Here is a 22876-nt window from a genome sequence, read left to right on the forward strand (position 1 = left end):
TTCCTAAATATTTAGCAAGGATATCGATGGAGAAATCAGTCCAGAAAGACTGTAGAAGCTGGGAATAACGGACCACATCCTTTTGTTTTTAAAATGTCTTCCTGAACACAAAGAAAAAAGAAAGAACATTTTGCGTCTAGAAATGCTATTCATAAGTGTACCTAGGTGACAGACCGTGACAACGGAAGATCTTTGTACAGCTCACTGATCTCCACACATGCTGCAGTACAAAATACTGCTTTAGATAGTATTAAAGGGTTAAAACAGGAGCACAGGCAGGAAAAGCAACAGAAGACAGGGTTAGGTTACAGGAAAGAAGGATTTTTGTCTCGTTCACTCTTCTGCAATAGGTATTTCTGAAAAGTTTTGACTTTTTTTTTCCCCCACTTTTGCCTTTAATTACAACAGCATTTGCTAAGTAATCAGCTAAAACCAGAATGACTGTTCTCAAATACTGCTTTTAGTATTTTTTCCATATTGATGAGCTAATCCAAAAGCACTCTCTACCTGTAATTAACAAAAGTGGCAACAAAGTGAGTGCAGTAGTGTCATCTAATGATTCACTGCCAGAAAAATTTTACAAACAAATCTGAACATCAACTTTCCTCTTTCTCATATTGCATCATGAGATCAGCTGAATGGGCACACAAGACCAGTCATGTCGTAAAGCATTTTTGAGGAGCTGGACTCTACATTTCAAGTTGTATTATACTTGAAGTGATTTTAAAGAATCACAGACTGGTTTGGGTTAGATTATCTAGTTCCCACCCCCTGCCCCGGGCAGGGCCACCTTCCCCCAGCCCAGGTTGCCCAAAGCCCCGTCCAGCCTGGCCTTGAACCCTTCCAGGGAGGGGGCAGCCACAGCTGCTCTGGGCAGCCTGTGCCAGGGCCTCAGTGGTGTTTTATCTTCTCAAGGCACAGCACTGCACCCAGGTGCATCGCTTCTTACGGATTGTTTATGCTAGACTTTATACATGTAGTTCAGGTTTCATTAGCATTCCTTCATATTCTCCACCCCCCTTCCTCTGAACTGACCTGTAACCAAAACACAAAATAGTGCCCCAAAGATCACCTCTGAGCAGCTGTTTATGAGCGCTTGCTGGAGAGTTCCTCTAGTTTCTGTTTTGAATTGTAAAACTCAACCCCTCAAATGGCCTCTTCCAGAAAGAGTGAGAAACCTATCGACAGCGTTGCTCTCGAGAAGGTAAGGATTATTTTGGTTTTTTCTTTCTGTTGCGTTTTTATAGAATGCTAATATAGTGTACGTGCCATTTCACACAGGCACTGTTACAGGAGAGGAAATTCCGGCCCACTCAAACTGATAGAGATTCTATTACCAACTTCAACAGAGCAGAAATAAATCCATAAAATCTGCAGCGTACATAAAATGCTCAAGACACCTGCTGTTTAATACCGCTTGTGATTTCTGAGCCTACAGTAAACCCATTTAGCCCACCGTCCACTTCAGTACAACTGCCATCTTCGCTGGTGTGAATTCTCCCAGTGTACTGCAAACTGACAGTTTCAATTTTGAGTGCCTAAAAGCAGCTAATCAAAAAACGTTGGAAAAAGTAGGAAGCTATTTTTGCATTTCCTAATTATATTTTTTCGATATCCACTTGATCATATCAATAAAACATTTCTGCATACGCTCCATAATTCTCATAAATAAATCTCCTTTTGGGGAATTACTATTGTTGCGGGTTTTTTATTATTGTTTTTCACTAAATTAAATAGGCTGCTACACACAGATGTAGATTCTGGCTGAAAGCATGCTGCAGCTCAAAAAAAAAAAAAAAAAAATCCTTTATTTGGATGCCTAAATAGCAGGGTTGTGAGGAAGCTGGTGAAGTGTTTGAGCCTGATGACAGCAGTGTTTGAAAAATGCCCGTATTTGCCAGCTTGTGCTGAGGGTGGCACAGAGCCAGCACTCACAGGCAGCTTCTGCCAGACCTTGCCATGGGGAAATTCACAGCAGCTGTCCACAGAGGTTTCAGGACTGAGTTTAGTTTGGATCCCTTGTAGAAATTTTCCTTGTAAAGTGCCAAGGAATGGCTGCTAAACTGTGTTCTCAAATTATTTAATAAACCCACAATTTACCTAGGACAGTCCAACTTCCTATCCTTAAAAGCTTAGGAAAGGGCATTTAACCACCCTCTCAGAAGGCTGCAGCAGGTTCCTCAGGTGTTTCCTTCCTCTTGGGGTGAAGAAATGAGGACAAAAAACAAGGGTCACTGGGTGTTAAGAGAAACATGACAGGTCAGATGCTTACTGAAATATAAGGCAGGACAAGAGTAGGGTGCAAATGATAGACTTCTTTTCAGCCTCCTGTGCAAAGGGGAGAAGCTGTTGCCTCTGGAGTTTCAAAGGGCGTCACGAACAGGTGAGGACTTCCTAGAGTGTGTAAGAGCTCCTGGCTGTGGTGGGAACAGGAGAACCTGCATGTGGAGCTCATGGAAGCCACAGAGGTGCAGGCACAGCGAGGGCTGAGAGCAGGAGGAGACAAAGCACCGAGCCCGTCCTCCAACCCTGCGTGAGATGTGGCTACCTTCCCGTGAGCAGAATACCACCCGAGCTGCCCAGCAGCAAGGGTCAGGCTGTGAGGGGAAGGGGAACCTCCGCGGAGAGCGGGACATAGGCAGCAAGGATGAGACAGAGCAGGAGGGAAACTGGAAAGCATCCCCCCAGTCCATCTCCAACATGGGGCAACACTGACCTGAACCTGCTGACCACCAGAATGGAATCCAGAGTCAAGTTCTCTTCAAACAAAGCTGACCTCTCTCCACGGAAAGAAAAAAAGAGACAAAACCCCAGCAGGCCTTTCCCAAATCTCAGGCATCTCTACTCAATACAGACAAAAAACGCTGCCTACCTAACAAGTGTGTACCTTTAAATAAAACATCCTGTAAATGTTTTTACACACTATGAATGCTGGCACACTTATCTACATATATTTACATGAATTCCAGAGTAACAAGCATGCCAAGCTGTCATTTCTTGTTTCAGTATCTTATCCTCACTATTTCTGTAATAAGGAAGCTGAGCATTTAAAAATCAGTTCTTCCAGGCGTTCACATCACCAGGAGTTCTTAAAAATTATTAAGTGTATTTTTGACTCAGATGAAACTTAGTATAACCCTTCTGAAACACCTTCATATAAACTAACATTCTTGCCCATTCTGATTTAAACTAAATATAAACCCTTTGACTGGCACCCAAAAACTAATGAGATCTGATTTCCTTTGTATTAAAGAGCATTCAAAATCCATACCTAACTACACATTAAAATAAAAATATAACTAAAGAGCTACTTCGATGAACGTTCACAATTAGTGGCACGAAAATACTGATCCAAAGGGCCTTTTAAAAATCACTGGGCCTCTGGACGCCTGTTATAGCGTGAACAGCATTTCTCTTTGGTTACCGCCTTGTGACTACCTGCCACATTTGGAAGACAGTGTGAGCACTACACCACTGATTTACGCCAACAATCCTCTCATCTCACCTCTCCAGGAAACAGAACAAGGGCACGTTCCTGTCATTAGCAACTGTGTGACGGACTCGGCAGTGTTTCACAATAAGCAAAATTTATTCCATAATCCTGGTCTACCTGAATCACAAAGATGAAGAGTTTCTTACCCTACAAACCTACACTGTATTCTAATCAAGTTAAAGACTGAATTTCAGTATTCGACATCAGTGAAACCCACGGTTCAAACATAAATAACACGCTCTGTTGTTAGGCTTAAATTAAAAGTCTTTCCAATAATTTTAAATGCATTGCTTATACATAGGTTTGCTTTCAATAGTGTGTCATTGCACCAAATTAGGAGTATCTTAAAGGGTTACTTAATCATCTCACTTTACTTGTTATCCCACTGGCACTTAGTTTCATTCTAGATCCCGAAAATGTAGATGTATACAGAGGTATTCGCCAGATAAAATGCAAAGTGTATGATCTTGCACTATTACAGTTCTTCAGATTCTCCTGGTCTTGACAGTCGTCTCTCCCAATTATTCTCAATTTAAACAACTAGTTTCTTCCTGATATAAATATTTCATATCGGAAATGGTGCATTTATCAAACTGAAAGGCAGACTTTGCACAGCATGAGGGTAGTAATTCTGCACTATTTCTGGCTGACTTCTTGCCATCTTCGGGTGCAGGCTTCAGCACCAGAGTCAGCCACTTCAGGACCAACCTGTCTACGAAAGACTCTCTAGTCTCAGGAAGCATTACGAACTGTCTCCTGCAGAGAGACACAGAGATCTGGTGATAGCATCCATCTAGAGGTCAATGCCTTTGACGACGATAAACATTTGTTTTTAGGAATCCTTCCTGTTAAGACTTCACACAGAAAACACACTACTGCTGATCATCGTGAAAAAGCCAACAAATGTTTCACTTCTGCTCAAGGAAGTACTTCCCTTTCACCATTTGGCAAGATAGGGCCAATTTTTATGCATTTTGTTAAAACAAAAATAAAATAATCTAAAACCAGAAGGGATTAAATTCATCATGTATCTAGCCTTTTTTTTTTTTTTGATATGACACAAAGTCCTTGTCACGATTAACCTGTGCCACTTATTTCCCAACTTTGTCTAAAATGGAGCAGAAAACCAGCAGTTTACATTTCTCAAAAACCATGAAAAGGAGTGGATCCTAGGCTCCAGTAAAGTAAGAAAACACTGTGAGGAAAACATATTTAAAACACATAAAAGAATATTTTGGTATCTTTCTTCTGACTGAAGCGTAGAAAAGCAATGACTAAGATGTAATTCCCCCTTTCAGTAATTGTGCCATAACATTTCTGTTTGCATCTCAAAATGAGTCTCTTCTAAAGCAAAAATTATCATCCACAAAGTCTTTTTGTTTGTGTGTTTAAAAACAGTGCTTAACATATTGTAAAACATCTATAGAGGCATGCTGCTCATACAAAGTAGCCACATAAACGCCACATGCCAGAAGTCAGAGACCAGCAAAAATCAAAGGAGTCTTTTTAACCTAAAAATTTTAACTCCAGAAAAAAATCTCAAAAATATACATGATATTACATAAAGATCATATATGACAAAAAGCAAATGAGAAATCAAAATTGAAAAGGAAAACATAAAGATTTGGTGATACAATTGTTAATATTATCAATTTACCAGGCCTAACATTACACAGTTATTCCCAGTCTTACGGGAAAAAGTCTCAGAAAACAAATTTTAAATCTAAGTATATGGTTTACTTTAGGATGGTCCTAATTAAAGCATATGTTACAAACCACCTTTGTGGTCACTATGGGATTTTGCCAGAAGCAAAAATTTAAAATGTCTCATCACGTAACTGAGATGGAGTTATGGCACCAGAGCTCTGCGGCACTTGGAAGGAAAGCTGGATCAGACTGAAGACAGGATTTCTTGTGAAGATGAGGAGTTTAAATGTATAGTTAGATTTCCTTCTGCCTAAATATTGCTGTTATAACGAAGGATTATTTTCAGTCATTTGAGAAGTCAACATCAAGAAGCTGGTCCTCTCAGGAACAATGTTTTGTTCACCTTTTGTTGTGACTATCAATGGGGCTATTAATCAACTAATAGCCATGATTAATCCCGGCACTGCTAGCCACACAAATATAGCTCCAATCTTTCCCCTTTTTTTCTGAGAATGCTGTGGTGTCGCTTTCTATAAATGTGGGGAAGACAAAGTGTGCAGAACATTCACGACATGAGAATTCAACTCTGAATTCCAAGACTGCAATATGTTCACCACCAGGTTTCTAAAAAGACATGTGAAACTGCAGTTCAAAAATTAAAGAACAAAAAGCTAAAATTAAAACGAAATTATTTTCTGCCATGTAGTTCAAGTACTCTTTTAGAGTGAAATCCACAGTACTTGGAGAAAATTCAATTGTCAGGCTTTAAGCAGAAGATCTGGAAAAAGTTTTGGAGGAATGGGGTGTTATGTGCTGTTACAGACTTATACTACAAGATTCCTCTGAGACAAACCTGAGATAAATCTTCCAAGCTCTTGTTTCAACATCTAACACATCTGTCTTAGTAGCTCTATTTATCATTTGGACATATATTCCAAAGAACTCAGAGTTGCGTGTGTTTTCTGTGCACTTCAATGTCCTTTGTGGATTTTTCTTCCACGAACTCACTGAATCTCCTCTCACACCCAGATCAACCTCCAGTAAGAATTTGGTTTTACAAGCCCAGTTTCTTAGCGAAACATCACTAGGACTACCACAGGGATGCTTTAAACAATACATAAAAGAGAAACTTATACTTGAGAGGATTTATGACAAAACTGACTTCCCAAATCAAGCTCCTTTCTGTGCACTTCCCATGCAGCAGCCGTCTAAACCCACTAAGCACCGGCCTAATGCCTGTAAAGTCCCCTCAACCCCAATTCTGCAGGTGCTCCTGAAATCTCACTCTGGGGAGCTCCAAGACAAAAGGAAAACAAGCAGAAATACAGTGGATGTCAGGCAGGACATTCTGTCACAAGTGGATGGGTCCAGTTCAAGGTGCAGTTTCTGTATTTTGCCCTTAAGAACGAGAAGCTCAGTCCTGGGAGCTGAAACCCAGCTGAGATCTGAAACCCGGTCAGTGCAGGACGCAGCGCATCTCTAGCTCCCCCCTGGTCTGAAGGATCTTCTACACCTCACTTGAGATGCAACACACATCCTCCTTCCTGAAAACCTTGCAATGGCTTGGTAAAACACTCCCTTGGTTGTCAAGATGGGAGAGCCGAGCTTTTTCAAGGACAGGAGAAAAATTCAGAAAGGGAGAAGAAAGTAACCCAGGCATCTTGCTTCTTTGGTTAGGATTTCAAACTACGAGACTACTCTGTGGAACCAGAGCCTAACTACTACCTTCTTCTCCAGTATCTTTTCAAAAGAAAAACCAGTACTTGCTCAGACTTTTGAAATACAATAGGTATATACCATCCAAAGCGAATTACAGGCTCTGAAACAGAGTGGGTGACAACTCTGCACTGTGACCCTAGTGCCGGGGCTCCCGGACTAGTAAGACTGAGGAAACACTACTCTTGCTCTGCCAACCCCCAGGTAGCTTGAGAAGGTTTCCTTCCTGCTCCAGCAGCAGCTCTCCGAGCTGATCTTTTACAGCACTTGACATTTTATACAGCACCTAGTATTCATTTCAGACCCCGGGATTCCACCTCAGGAGGTGGATCTCCTACTCTTTGTTTACCATAGACATGGACTCCTGTATCATGGGGGGGAAGGGGGGTGTGGGGTGTGGGGAACTAAAGGTGTTCTTGACTAAAAAAGAAAAATCACATTTACATTCACATTTTTGTTCATTTACAAATAATATGAATGACAGGTATGACTGAATTACTACACATTATTCAAAAACTGGGCAAGTGTCTCTAGCTCATGGAACAAAAACATTTGACTATGTATTTTTAATGAATGACAGGCAAAGCTTGGTAGAATACCAATATACCTAGAGGAAGAATATACATAAAGTTTATTTTGCAACAGTGAGTATATTCAAATTTCAGTTTCAGTGACATAAACATCCAGGGAATAACTTCCCACCAATTTAAACAGCCTTCTGGGTTTCTGCTACCATATCTGAGGTCTGAAATCAGTCAGGTATCTTTATCAGGTAAGCATGGAAAGGTCCTGTGCAACACCATTTTTGCAGTTAAATTTTTACTATGGCTTTTTTCTCTCTCACAAGGAATATATTATGGCAAATCCAAACTAGGCTGTTAGTCAGATTTATTGTGCTCACATTGCTGTTCAGGAAGTGGATTACCGACTTATCTAATTTTAAAGATCAGCTGCACTTGCATGTACAGAGTCACTGGGTCAGCCTGCTGTGTTCCTCTGGGTCAAAATACCTTTCAGGAATCCTTTCTGTGCCTGAACTGTGTGTAGGACAAGTCTCAGAGCAGACTGTAAAATGTAAAATGTAATCATCAGGTTAGCCAGTGGGTAAAACCTGAACACATCTAATAAAGGGGTTTTACTGTTTCTGTCTTTAAACACAGCTCCAGTATTTATCAGTTAAGCAGTCACTGAACAACATCAGCAGCAAGACAGCACTTGTGCAAGAAAGACAGCACAAATCTACATGGTTAAATACATCTATCACATCAGCATTAGTCTGAAACAGTCAAAAAGGGGAGGAAATTAGCTAGCAGAATTAAACCAATATTAGCTAAATCTTATTTCTCTTCCTGTGTGGGTTTAGCTGGCCGTAACTCCTTTTACTTCATGCTTTTGAGTTAAAGAACACCTACATATGTCATTTTAAGCAGATAACTAACACATTTAAAATCAAACATTAATTGTAACTTTAACACCCTCATATATATTTACCCATAGGACACGTAACTTCCCAAACATTCAGTCAGTGTTTTTACCAGCCCACTTACCTCCACGGTCCCGTGCTGCTAAATTCTGTCCTCTTCTTAGAGTAATGTCCAACTGGTACATTCCGGGATCCCCAGAGGGAAAATCCGCATTACTTGTTCTCTGGATGGGAAAAAACAAAATGCAATAGCTAATGTTACTAAAAGCTTCACATACGGAATATTTTTCTTTTGTATCACCATCCTAGTGAATGAAGACAAGGCTGTATCCCGTTGCCCCAGCTCAGAGCTAATACCCCAACACCAAGGAACCCACTCCTGTCATCAATATGACAATTCCTGAGCATCTTTTTTTTTTTTTTTTTAAATAACTGGTTGACATCTCAAAGGTTAAATTTCTTATTTTAAAAAGGTGGTTGAAAAATAATTCTTTGGTAAATGTATTTATTATGGCAACTTCCATTTTTAACTACATCCACATACACTTCTGGCCCACTGGAGCAGAATAAGTAAGAAAAAACAGAGCTGGACCTCACAGTGCTATTTGGACTAGTCACTATCAGTACACTCAAACGCTGTGCATTTATTCAACAGTGATAATCTAGGCATTGAATAAACATACGGGAGTTATAATTTTGTCAGCCACTCCAGCACTTTGTAAGACACGTAGTTTTTTCCACGGAGTTATGGGGAATGTAGGGCCAGGGAGGGGGGTGGAATCACAAAGACATTAAATGCAGCTGCAGCTCTTCATTTGTAATACACGTCTTCTTAGTCTGCTGGTATGCCAGGGCAAAGATAACATTCTTAAGAGTAGTATAAACTGTATCATAAAAAATTTTAAAAATAATAATAAAGGAAGTCAGAATTCAAGGAACTCTCTAGACTGCACGAATAGTAACCACATTTCCAAATGACAAAGGAGAGAAAATATATTTATTAGTATGTATAAGCTTTTGCAAAATAGTTTTTAACACACATCTCTGTAAGTAGGGTCTAATTACAGTGCATGCTTGGAACACCACATTTAATTTTAAGACTAGAACAACTGTACCCATTATACCTCCACAGTACATACAGAAGCTTCATATATTATACACACTGAGCACAATGGTTACACATCCTCATGCTAGGAGCTAAATCTTTTAAGACCAGTGCTATTAATATTTTATTAGGCAATTAGGGGTCCTCTGCGCAGAAAAAGAAAAAAGCAGTATGATAGAAACATTTTAGAGGCCAGCTCTGTACTCAGTACTACACACCAACAAGCAACTTCTGTTGTTTCTCTTCCTACTACACCCCTTTTTCTTTTTAAGGTTGTAATAAGTCTAAAGCACGAAGGAAGCCACAAAATAAAGTCATTTTAACATACGGTTTATTCTCCTTATTCCAGAGCCACAGCTCTGAGCCCCAGCACATTAACCTTTGCTGCGACATGCACGAAGCTGGCTAAACCTGCACACCGACAGGCTCACCGCTCCCGCAGCAATGACACTGATCAAAACGAGTGCACTTTGGAAAAATTGTGGTTAGATGAGCTTTGATTTGGCAGGGAATGTCATTCCTGAAATTTCTCAACATTTATCTTCTAATTTTGTTTGTGTAAATTAACTGCTGAGGCATGCCTGAAACTACCAGAAGACCTTGCAAGACTCTTGCAGAAGGTACCCACCACCTTCTTTTAAATGACTAACACCTCACTCACCATCTCTTTTTTTTCTTTATTTTTAATGCACTGACTGCAGAGGGATACAAGATTGACAAAACTGATTTTCCACCCCACCGCTGCAGTGCTTTAGTATCTAGTCCAGCCAGACACATGGAAAAAATTTGACCCTGGCCCAATCCTCAGCCTCAGCATTCATCATGGTATTGCAGAAGAACAAACTTGTGGTCTGAAGTAAACAATAAACACCAAAACCCTTCTTCTCCTTTCTTGCCCTTCTACAAGAGCTTGCAGGCACAAAAGAACTGGGATTTCTCTCAATGTTTACAACCTCCTCCCTGATTCTTCCTCTCCCTTTCTTCTGAGGTACAACACAAGCTCTGCATTAAAATTCCTTGGTTTAAGCAGTGCCATGGTCCTCCCTTTCTGTCCCTTTCTCATCTCCTTTTCAATCCGTTTCCTTCCTTTTTTCTTGCAGTGAAACTTTGCTTTCTTTTTAACCTTTACATTAGTTTTCCAGAGAGGTGCTCAAAGAGGCTAGACAGGCTCAGACGAGCATCAAACCTACAGGACATAAAGTTACAAAAATGAAATAAAGAGCAAATAGATATTAACTATCCCTAAGATTAGCCAGTCAAACTAGTATTTCTACATCAGAACAGCAGCATTTGAAGTACGCAATTAAAACTGGAGGTTGCCATAATAAATGCAACTATCATTTTTCAATCCCTTTTTTTAGTTGACAAGTTCAAAAGTAAAAATGGCAACTAGCAAAAAATAAAGAATTACTTTTGTGTGGTCTGTAGTAGCTAGAAACATGCAGACAGGAAACTTGAGAGCATTCATGAAAGCCTACAATTGCCCTAACCACGGAACAGTTTCAAAATGAAATTTTCTAAATGTCTAGATTGCAACTAATAACGTCAAGAAAACAAGTTCTCTGTAGCTAGAAAAAAGACAATCACAACTAGAAGCTGTTGAGCCACAAGGTTCTTTTTTACTGACTGCTGCAGGATGATGATGCCAAGCCTGCCAAAGCAAGGGCATGCCTTCACTTTTATTGTCTAAAATGTATTGAAATTAATCCTATTAAATCTTTAACAAAAGTGTTGAAATACCAGACAAAGACCATAAAGGCAATTAACCATATTTTCAGATATGCAAAATTGCCTGTGAGAAGGCAATACCTGAATTAATTCCTTTAAATTAATTTTTAGTAGCAATCTGCCTTTATTTTACTTTAGAATATTCTTTTTAGCTAAACTGTGACTAAATTCTTGGACTCTATAATTTCCCATAAAACGGAAATAAATCTGTTTTAAGGGAGATTTATTATCTGGCACGAACACTGAAGCACTGAATGCAGCGAATTCTACAGAGAGGTTAAAGAACGCTGACTGCCTTACAAACAGGCCACGTGCAGAGGTCAGGACAGAGGTCCTGATGGCCGAACCCGTCCTGGGTTGCACTCTGCTGTTCGTTTAACAGACACCAAACCCTCCTGGGCTGTTTGTTCTCTGACCAAGCAGCAACAGCAACAAGAGGAGCTGCTTTCACTTTCACTGAGACATGGGGGAGAAGCCCTTCAGCAGCCTGACCTTAAACCAATCTGCAGCTGCAACTCGCTTCTGACTCATGGCATGTCAGGGATGCTCAAACCTGCCCAGAAAATGCATCACTTTGTCCAACTGAACTCGCACTGGCCACGCTTTTGATGCCCTCTGCAAGTGGCACTGCTCCTCTAAGCCTCTCTTTTTCCAAGAACTATATATCTCCCTATTACACAGACTCATCTGAAATCTGAAAGAAGACTGTTTTCAACAAAGCCAGGAAGCAGAAATAAAATAATTTTTCAGTTCAGCTCCATCAGCTGTTACTCAGCTGGGTTATTTATCAGCTGTGAGTCAGCTGAACCCTTCAGCATCAGAGGGATACACGAGTCAGGCCCAGGACGGACACGGGATCCTCTTACACCGACAAACAGCAGGACGGACAACTCTCTGGAAAACACTCAGCACTGTATTTTAAGACCAAAAATCACAGACAGCAGTACCACATGAGTGCGTATTAAGCACATTTATGGAGCTGAGCTCTTAGTCTAACAGTGTGAAATATGTTTGCCTGCTTTTAGAGAAGCTCTGGGGTTTAGATGTTTACTGAGACATCTGCCATGGGGGAGACGTGCAATACTGAGGGGAGCTGAGGGGGAACATGCCCTTGCCCAGGCCTTACGCAACGTACAGGCCACTAAAAAACCAATGCCAAGAGTCCGTGCATCTTAGCACCACAAAAAATTAGTTTTCTGATGCCTGTGACTAGGCATGAGCATCCATGATATCCATGTATCACGAGTATCCTAGTATCCATGAGGAGTTTCTGCTACCCAAACTGACACAAAGCTCAAACTATTGCCAAAAGGGTAATCACTAGCTTTGCTTTTTTTAAAAAACGTCCCATTCCTGAGGCCTATAAACAAAAATTGTTTTTCAAAAAAAATTTCCTAGAGCAGCTGGAAGTGCTGGCTGCAGCTATGTCATGCAGCTCCTCACTGCCAAACCCTTTGCAATACACTGACATGAAAAGTTAGTCAAGTCCTTCCACCTGGGCTGCTCATACCATGACACACTTCACTGTGTTTTCCAGATTTAGCAGCTTAACGACTAGATGAAGAAACTATTTTTTATAGCTGAACTAGCGGTCAGTAGGATTTACTGAAATCAGGGGTGAATCTTTTGAAGACAGACTAGAGATTTATGGCTAAGAGATGAGAATCAGTAACATCATTTGTGCTATCTTCTCATAAACCACAACACAGTTTCAGGCTAACTAATGAACTCTCTCCCAGACTGAGACTCTGAAGATTACCACCATTTTTGCCACTGAAAACTATCTATCACCCTTTTATATCACCATGAACACTGATATTCTCCTTCCAGAGCTCTTAATATTTCTCCAATATTCCAGCTAAACCAACCGAAGAAATCAATGGCTTTGCTGCTCTCCTACAATTTATACACCATATATTAGCATGACTTTGTGCTAATGTGGGGAATGTAAGAAATTTAAGGAACTGTCTGCGGCAGAAAATAAATACCACTTCATAGGAACAGGTCTTAAAATTTTATATAGTTTGTTCAGTGCTAAACCTGAAAACATGCAGCAGTTAAAAAACAACAAAAAAAAAAATCTACACCTGCAACACACTCCACCTCCCAAAAGGAAAAAAAAAAAATTTAGTAATAAAACTAAAAAAAAAGACCCTAATATTCTCCTATGCTCAAAAGTGTATTTTGGAAATGCATATGAACTAGATTGAAGTAATAATCTTATCTCAGTCATGTGACCAATAGGTTACAGCTCTCCTGATTTGCTGTTCAATTTCAATATTCTACCAGAACACACCGATAAAATAAGGAAAAACACTTATTTTTCCCAGCATAAAACAAAGGCATGAGTGTTAACACTTCCTCTGGCAGATAAAGGGAAAGGAAGAGGTAACGGGCGTTGTATAAAAGGAGGGACAAGGGGAGCTGGAGATCTGGCTGCACTGGCTGTCCAGGTGCTGGGGTCAGTGTCAGGAAATGGGACAGTGAAATAAACTGGCATTCCTTTCATAGCTGCATAACCCAGATGAAATTAAACCAAAGTGTCCTGCAAGGTGAAAGCAGCAGAACATCAGCAGCATGGCTTGAAATATTACCAGCTTTCAAATAGAAAAAAAAAAGTAATCAAAAACTTTGAAGTAATGTAACTGTGTCTTCAATATTGCATAAGCAGAATTTTTCACTCTAATAACTGCCTGGCTCAAACTGATTTCTTCAGATCATTTTCATTTGTCAAAGCTTCATGCTCTGCAAACACTTGCTTGCAGGAAATTCAGAAATTCTGAATATCCAAGCAGCTGTCAGCTTCTTGTCGCTGCAACTAATGGGAACTGACTGTGCTTCAAAGTTACGACAATAAAGTCAAGTGACAAGCCATTTTTAATTTCACTGAAAGTATTTACTTATCTAACCAACGAGTTATGATGATCGTGTCCCTGGCTGATAGCAAGTCAGGAAGAACTGAGGAACTTCTGGGTAAAAACAGTTACACAGCCCTCTTCATCTCATTCAGTCTGTTTTCCTTATTCCCTAAATAAAAAGGCAGCAGTATAATGTGAATCCATGTCAGTAGCAATAGAAAAGAACACTCTGGGATTTTAAATATGATAAGAAACGCGCAGGAATTATTACTAGCCTTTTATATGCACTAATAATGTGCTTTTTGATTAATGACGCCTGTGCTGTGGGACTGGCTACTCTGTTAAAGCTTGTTGTACAGCAGATGTTTCCCATAGACAAAATACGGGTATTTATAACAAATGTGAAAAGCCTCAACTGCTGTTGTGAAGATTCTGATTTGGATGAAATGTACTGATGAACTACAAGTCGGATTTTGCGCGTGTGCTCTTTATCACATAATGGCAACAGTGCATGCATGCCAGTCTGGAATGTCTCAGTTACAAAGAACTATGAATTCAAGATTATTTCTGCAGAATAAAGACATTTTTAAAGTTATCGTTGATCACATGCATACGCACACATTTGTATGTATGCTGATATGCTCTGTTGAGCGGTCTAGTTCATACTGTCAGGAAATACACTGTGGCTAACTAAGAGTCATGAGTGCATGAAAGATCCCGCCCCTTTCCTAAGATTTTTGGCTATGGCTGAAAAAGCTATTTAATCTGCTTATTAAAGAAAACCCTTAGGAATCAAATAGCAATACAGACCATTTATGCCTGCAGAAGAATTGGAATATTTCTGGTGACATCTCTACTAATTGTTGCTCTTTATTTGAAAGCAACCAAAAGCAAATGCTCTTTTTCAGTATCAAAACTCATTACTGTTAATAGCGTGCTACCTTTCCTTCTGAAAACATGATCAACAGATGCAGAGATAATAATAAAAGATGTAAGCATGTTAACATTTTGAAAGTTTTGGTATTCAGAAGTACACTTCAAATCACTTTTTTTTCAGTTGAAGTGCTAACCCTGTCCGGCAACAAAGGAGACCAAACAAATACTGATATTGGCAAAGCAATCAGAAGAGAATCCACCAAGTTTTTCCTCCTTCCATGTGTCTCCATATCCTTTTTTCTGGGATGGAAAACTCAGTTTACTGCCACTTATTCATTCAAATCTACTACAAAATTTTACCTCTGCTGCAGCATTTATAGAAACTAGGATTAGTAAAGCAAACAAAATAAAAACAAATAACCACTTCTCCACCAAAATTATAAATTTATTCTTCAATAAAGCAACCACAGCTTCGTTCCCAGTTTTGCTGCACTCCATTCTGGCTTCCCCACCCTCCCCCCATGTTATTATTATCCTCCCTTATTATATCACAAATTAAAAGCTCTCGTCTGGTCTCTTCTCTGAAAAGCAGCTGCTGTAACCACGCCAAATCCCTCTGGGGTTATCAGTGTTTCTTACAGACACAATAGTTCAACGACATACAACAAATTGTAAGCCCAGGGATTTAGACTGTAAACCTTTCAAGGACTGAAGAAAGTCTTTGTTTTCATACATGAGTACAGGTGTAATTCTTTGTTATGTTTTCCAACTCTTATTCCTCTTTTCATCCTCAAAAATATATTGCTTCAACCTCTTTGTGTTAACAGGTTGTGTAACAGGTTTTTTTCAAAGTCCAAATACATTTTACCACTTTGTTTCCCATTGTCTGGTACTACTTTGATAAATTCAGAGCTTTTTAATCTCCTGTTGACAAGCAATTCCTTTGCAGAAGACAGAAAACTACTGTATGTGGTATTTCAACTACCGAGTTGTGAATTTGATCAAAATTGTAAGTACTGAAATGTCCATTGTCTTTAAAATTACTTACTTTTGCCCAGCAGTCCCCTACAGCTACTGCTTTTAGCTCATCAGATTTTTTGCCAACAATTCAGCTGGGCTGACACAAGATTTTACTCTCTGAACTGAGATTTGCTACAACTTACTTGTTTGCTCTAGAACCGCTTCTTTTAGCACCTTTTTTTCTGACAACGTTTCTTCTTTAAAGAAGGAAATAGCACATCCACAGTAGGTTCTCCTCCACCTGTGGTGGTGGAGGCTGGTGTAGAGAAACCCCTGTGCCCTCCCCAGCGGTTGTATGGCTCTTCACAGGAAGACAGAAACTTCCCCAATCTCTGCAGGTGCCTTTTCAGGAGAAGCTGGTTGCTGAAGATGAAGGGAGGGATGGTTTGTGTATAATTGCCTTCTGAATAACATTACAGGGCAGATCAGGAATAAATTAAGTAGTTATGCTAGATACCAGTGCACCCCTGATCTGACATAGCTAATTAAAACAGTAGATCAGCACAACGGGCAGGGTATTCCTATTGCTTTCTCTTCAAAAAATCCTCTGTAACACAGGATAAGGAAACATTCTACTATTTCTAAAACAAAACAAAACTACTTTCTACAAAACATACCCACATGTCTAAGTCACACTTTTGGCTGTTCAGCCACAAACGACACAAAGCATTCAACCAAAGTAGCCCTAACGCTGCAAGCGTGTATACCTGAACACCACCAGCGACAGGGAACTACTAACCCTCTATCCCTGCACAGCTCTGAGCTCTTCTTATGTTTTTATTTGTGCAAAAATCGACATTGTGAACTACCATTTCAGAAAACAAAAAACAACGACCAAAAGATCTTGACCCACAATGGTAGCAACAGCTGGTATAAACAGAAGCTTCGTGTGTATTGGAGGAAAACATTTTCTAAATACGTTACCTGAATTGCTTTGTCTTTACAGCCTGTAAAATTCAGATGCTTATTTATGTAAGCATAAAGGCTATGTTAACAGAAAAATTTATTCCTAACTGCGTATTGTTACCTGAGGTTATCTCTATTAATGTGTAAGAAAAAACTTTATTTTCTGGCATGCAGAAATTCCTTGCTTTTCAGAAGCAAGATATAAACCAGGAGGAACTGTTTTTGACGTGTTCCCAGTCCAAAACTTCTCCAGTTAAACCAGTACTACTGAAATGCACTGGAAGCTCCTTTCCAGAAGTATCTTTCCTTGCCATACGGAAGCTAGTAACTGTACTGAAGACAGCCACCCGAGGTTTAAATACAGTATCATAAACATAAGTACTCGCCAGAGACTTCAGCTGAACAGGGCAAAGACATCTGCAGGCAGCAGTTATCAAGATCACTTTGGTTTGCTCTGAAGAAAAAGCTTCCAAAAACTGGAGACTAAATTCATCTCAACCTGTATTCAGGTGAAGTCCACACTCAAAAAGACAGAGCAGGATCCTACTGAAGGTTTCATAGTCTCTAAGCAAGACTAAGAGTGTCTAACTGTACTTGTTTCTCTAAAGCCATTTTCTTGCGTGATTTTTAACAGTCTTTATACTGACTGGTCACAGAAAGGCTTTCTACTGACAAGAGTTAAACTGGTATGTCTAGAAAGACTTAAATCAAAATACAGTACATGTAGTGCAACAAATAATGACAAAGAATAATCTGCTAGGAAAAAAAAAAAAACAAAAACCTGCAATGAAGACAGTCAAGTGCTAACCATGCAATTTTTGTTCTTCACTGGGAAAGCCTATAAAGATGTAAGAGATGGGTGTTAGTGTTGATGCACATTATTTCCTGAAGAACCCCACAGCCTTACAGCTCTTATATTGTTCATGCAACTCCTTAATTCAACAGAAACATCTACTGCATAACCTTTGATACAAGAATGAGATGGAAGTAATGACCACAGACACATTTTCCACAGTCATCTATCCAACAGATACCTCAATGTCCCTACATGAGCATCCTGGAGGATGAGAACCTCAGCCTGACCTGCAAGATGCCAGTTAAGGAGTAATTCAGCATTCTGAACATGACCAAAAGTAGGCGTTTTTTATTGAAAAAATGTGTAATGCTACTGGGCTTAACAGTCTGAAAGAAGTCGCTGTTGAAGTCATTGGGTTTTCTTCCCGTCTACAGCAAAGCCTGGAACTGTTCCGTGATACTTTGAGATGCTTTCCACTTGTCTTGACTGATGCAAAAAATGTTAAGGTACAGAAAAGAAACGGATGCTCTCCGGAAAGAGAAGCTGCACTGGCCAAGCATGTCGTAGCTAATTTTTGCATTACTGATGACCAACAACACAGAACTCCACACTATGAGTGACGACTGATGATGAAACATGACACCGTGGTCCCGTGACACAAGACTGCAGCTCTTCACTGAGGTGAACATTTTCGCAACTGCAGGCAGGGATTTACTGCTCAGGCCTTTCAAGAACATCGTGGAGCCCCCAGTGATGGCAGCCAGTTGGTACTGTAATTCTGCAGCCCCGAGAAGTAGGTTGGGATGGCAGAAGCCACAAGTTCCAGGGTGGATACAAAGGTGATGATGAGAAAAAGCTGTAACCAGCTCGGAAGTACTGCTGCAGGTCTACTGTTCCTTAACCCAATCCTGATACACAGCACACAGTTCCCAGGAGAGAAATCTGCTGTGGGGTTGCATATAGTCTGCAAGGAAATGTACCAGTGGTGCTTTTGGGTTGGAGAACTGGAGGAGGCCCAGTTGTTCCCCAAAACTCACTGTTCCCTGGCCTATACCCAATGCAGAAAATCACACCTATCTTTCAGAGACCTGACAAAATGTTCACATTTTAGCTCCATCCCTGACTGCTTTAAGGTGAAAAAAAGTTAGAAAGTAATCTGCTTAGAATTTCTTGGAAAGGTCCTGAAACTCTGTGAAAATGGGGACAGGATCATACCAATGCCCTCAAGAACCCACATGAATCCTGAATTGATTTATCAAATACCAAAAGGGAAGAAATATCGCTGCAAACAGAACAGACCAGGCCCACCCATGGCGTCATACTGATTTCTTAGGTCAAAATGAAGCCTTTATGAGCAGCAGTATCCACTACCAGGCACAACTCTCCGGCAGCACACGCGTCTGCTGCGCGGCTGGTATCATCAAGTGCCAGACAAAATGGGAAAGTCTTTCCCGATGGGCCTTACTCAGTGTGTCTCTGGGGGATATCTGAGAGTGACAAGACAGGTCCCAGCTTCAGAATGAACCCCTACTGTCATAAATGACTAATCAAGGGACAGAGAAAGTGAAACAAAACGCAGGCATCCTTCCGACAGAATACCTGTCTGCTGACTGGTGAAGCGATGAAGAAGCTGCTCAGGTGGGACAGTAGCAAATGTAGAGCATTTCCCTCCAAAGTTTTACTACATCTTCTGGTAATTTTCAGTGGTAAGTTCTTTGTATAGAAAAGATTGAAAATGTTTATTAATCTGTGTATTACAACGCCTGAGCTTCTGGCAGGGAACCGATGCCTGACCTTTCAGAACTCCCGGAGGCACGTTAACCCCGGGTTGTCTGTCAGCCCTCCCGGGCGCCAGTGGCTGCTGTTTTTCTGGAGTCTGTATTAACACCACCAAGAGCTGCTGCTCCCTCTCAGGCTGCCTGACAAGCCGCCTCTGCTTCAGGCTGATGCAAGTTCTCTTCCAGTTGTACAACAGTTTTTCAGCGAAACACAATCTAAGAGAACCTCATTTATGGAAGAGCGTGGACAGCCCACAGCCCTGGAGCAGTTTCTTTGTGGGTGTACAAGGCAGCGTTGCTATCTCCTCTATCGGTTACTGCAGATCTTGCAGTACTGCCCAATTAGACAGCACGGCCTGTCACCACTGCTGTGTCACCCAGAGACAGGTGAGGGAAACTGAGTTATTAGGTGTTTTAGCCCTCGTGCTTTTTACGGGTGCAGCTCATAGTTCAGGAATTGACTTGTCACAAAGATGCTCCCCTTCTCAACTCGTAAGGAGATATAGCTCTGATTCATTAATAATTGTAAATATAGCCTATTCTTACAATGGTGCCCCAAAATCATGCAGGTGCTGGAAACTATTCCTAAATGACACCAGTAATAATGAAGAATATATGGACCATTATCATATTTATCAATTTTAAGAAACTCTTCCTAGAATGGGGATGACAAAAATAGCTGATTGTCATCTTTCAAGAGGCAACTGCTCACCTTTTCTCATGAATTTACACTACGAAAAAATTTTCGGTCCCTTCCTCGATGGCAAGTAGTGTGGTTATCACAAAAATCATGCACAACTCTTGAGAGATTAATTTGGGTTAGAATTTTTGAGTAAAATAGGAGTAAAATCTACACAGCAATTGGGAACTTTATGGAAGCAAAATACTCTGTGACCCCCACAAGGCATCCTGAGCAGCCAGCTCAGAAGAACCATTATCAGCACTGGTGACAGGTGAACACATCTTTCCTCTGAGCATCTGCTCTTCACACCACCTACACCTTCCCCATCCTTGTGAAGCACACAAATACTGCGAGATTATTCATCCTCCCTGGAAGAACGTGGGACCATTGCAGGGCTCCATCTTACAGCTGCATTAGCACAGTCCCTGCTCAGGCACTGGGGGAGCAGGGGACAAAGCCTGGAGAAATGACAGACACCTCTTCTCCACACCCCAGACGTCTGCCATAAAATCGATCAGACCAGTACCCTCTGCTGAAGTCTCATCCCAGACTGACTTAACTACCAATTTTAAGGCTGAGTGAGGTCAGGGACTCGGAGAAATGAAGTGCTCTGGCTCAAGCTGCAGCTGGAGAAGGACCCAGCTTGCCCCAGGAGTGACTCCTCTCCTAAAGCATCAGTGCTGGATGTGGTAGCTCCAGGTTGGCCTCGTTCATGGCTGCCGATTAGGAAGTTCTTCAGTCCAAGTGAACTGGCACATGCCCAAACGCAGAAGAATAAAAATTGATTTTCCTCCACAAGCAGACAGCTTGCTAGAAATCCCATGGATATTCCCAGATAATTAGAGCTGTCTCGAACGTAAGCAGGCTCCCAGATGAGATGCCTTCTCTGCACCACGACTGACAGACTTCATTTGCCCTACCTATATGTTCATCCCAGTGGTTCCTCCACCTGGATTAATCTCTTCAAGAGGGATTGTTAAATAGAATGGGAATTACTTTTTAACTCAAGGCAATTTGGTTAAATCTCCTGAAATTTGTCGCAGCATCCTTCTCACTAATCACATGCCCTATCTTGTTCCCTTATTCTATTTTTAAGGCAAACTGAACAAAAATTGCTTATAAGGAAAACCCAGAGTCACAACAGAGAAAGGTCTACTCTTAGTTCCGGAGCTAATATTAGACAGGAGGATATCACTCTTAAATAATTACTAAATAACAGCTAGTATGTACAGTATTTTGAGAGAAAATTTTATTTTCAGATTATTCATCTGGTGAAAAAAATTACCAATCCCACAGGAATGTGAAGCTCATTACTGGCCTCAGTCTTTAGTTACCAGAATTTCCCACAGCTGTTTACAAAACGATTGCCTCTGAATGAAAGGTAATTGTAAAAATATACTAAATGTGTTAAAGGGCCTTGATTAATTGATTAGAGACTAACACCTTAAAAACTGGTTTGAGTGTAAAATAAAACCCTAGAAAAAGCTAATTAAGGGGAGTTTTTCAAGACTCCTCATCCTTTTTCAAGAGCTTATTTTTGATTTTAGGAGGTCACTCAACACTTCTTCCCCTTCTGCTCAGCACGGGTGAGGCTGTACCTGGAGTGCTGAGCCTGCTGGTACAAGACAGAGGCAGACACACCACCGCAAATCCAACGACGTGTCACAAAGACAACGAAGAGATTGGAGCATCTGGTGTATGAGGGGAGCCTGAGAGAGCTGGGCCTGCTCCACCTGCAGAAGAAGAGTTTCCTGTCCAGGAGGGGGACATACAGCAGCCAGGCTCTTCTCAGTGGTGCCCCGTGACAGAGGAGGCAGAGGTATTACACTGAAATACAGGATATTTCGTTATACACATGAGGACAAAACCTCTTTTTCCTGTATGAGTGGTCAAAGACTGGCGCAGGTTGCCCGGAGAGTGTCCCTGGACATACTCAAAACCTGCTCTGACATGGTCCTGCACAACCTGCTTGAGATGACCCTGCTCTGAGCAAGGGGTTCAACTAGGCTACCTCCAGAGGTGCCTGTGAACCTCGGCCATCCCGCGATTCTCCGTTGCTTTGAAATGTCATAATGAAGTATACGCTGACCTCAGCTGCCTTTCCTCAAGCGCTGTTTCTCCTTCCCCCTCTGGCTGCCCCGGTACGGCAGGGCTGCAGCTGGCACCCAGAGCCACCACCCTCTCCAGCCCCTGGGAGCAGGGTACGTCCGAGGCAGAGACACGCACAAACCCTCAACACTTCAAGGCGAGCCCATACATATGCCTTGCGCTTACGCTGGAGTGCTCACATAGGTTGTGACTTAAACCCTCCCCCTGAACATTCCAGGCTTTTTCTGTAAAGAAATTCATTTTTCTGAAAGAAATCCAAGACATACTGTGTGTGACTATATAAACATGAAGTTGCTTCCCGCATGCGCTTGAGGGTGCGTTTACCTCCACTGTCAAAAATCCCAAGAGAATAATATTTTTCCAAAATTTGCTTCTTTAAGCAGAATAAATGAAAACCATCATGAAATGAATTAGATCCGACTTCCGTCTGTGCAGAATTGTTCTGTTCCCAGGACAAGCAAAAAGAATGAGCGCTCCTGGGCCATTTTGGTTTTAGGGAGATTATGGGAAGTTACATGGGCTGTATGAGCGTGTTTTTGCAAGTATAAACACACTTGCCCTCGTGAAGCACGCACAAATAAATGGGGAAATAAAAGTGGTTTGTAAGGGGATGAAAATACACTGAAAACACAAAAATCACATACTTTCTTCTGTTCAAGATAAACCTTACATTCCTAAAACTATCAAATTGTGAAGCGTTAAAATTACATCTGCATTTTCCTTCTTCTGTTTTTTTCCA

The 22876-nt window shown here is 41.0% G+C and overlaps 1 protein-coding gene across 9 annotated transcripts in view; it reads right to left on the reverse strand.

Moving 5' to 3' along the window:
- The window catches only part of MCTP1 (multiple C2 and transmembrane domain containing 1), a 280669-nt gene that overhangs the window by 166845 nt on the left and 90948 nt on the right, over positions 1–22876 (reverse strand). For 8 of the 9 annotated variants that reach the window (XR_012635495.1, XM_074931516.1, XM_074931518.1 and 5 more), the window contains exon 2: positions 8404–8503. Coding sequence is in view for 8 of the 9 variants with exons in the window: in XM_074931516.1 (XP_074787617.1) it covers positions 8404–8503 (100 nt within the window). In the remaining variant the exon portion in view is untranslated. The remainder of the gene's footprint in view (positions 1–8403; positions 8504–22876) is intronic. The other variant, XM_074931517.1, reaches the window with a different exon arrangement.

Source organism: Athene noctua, chromosome Z (assembly GCF_965140245.1).
Source record: "Athene noctua chromosome Z, bAthNoc1.hap1.1, whole genome shotgun sequence".
Lineage (NCBI taxonomy): Eukaryota > Metazoa > Chordata > Aves > Strigiformes > Strigidae > Athene > Athene noctua.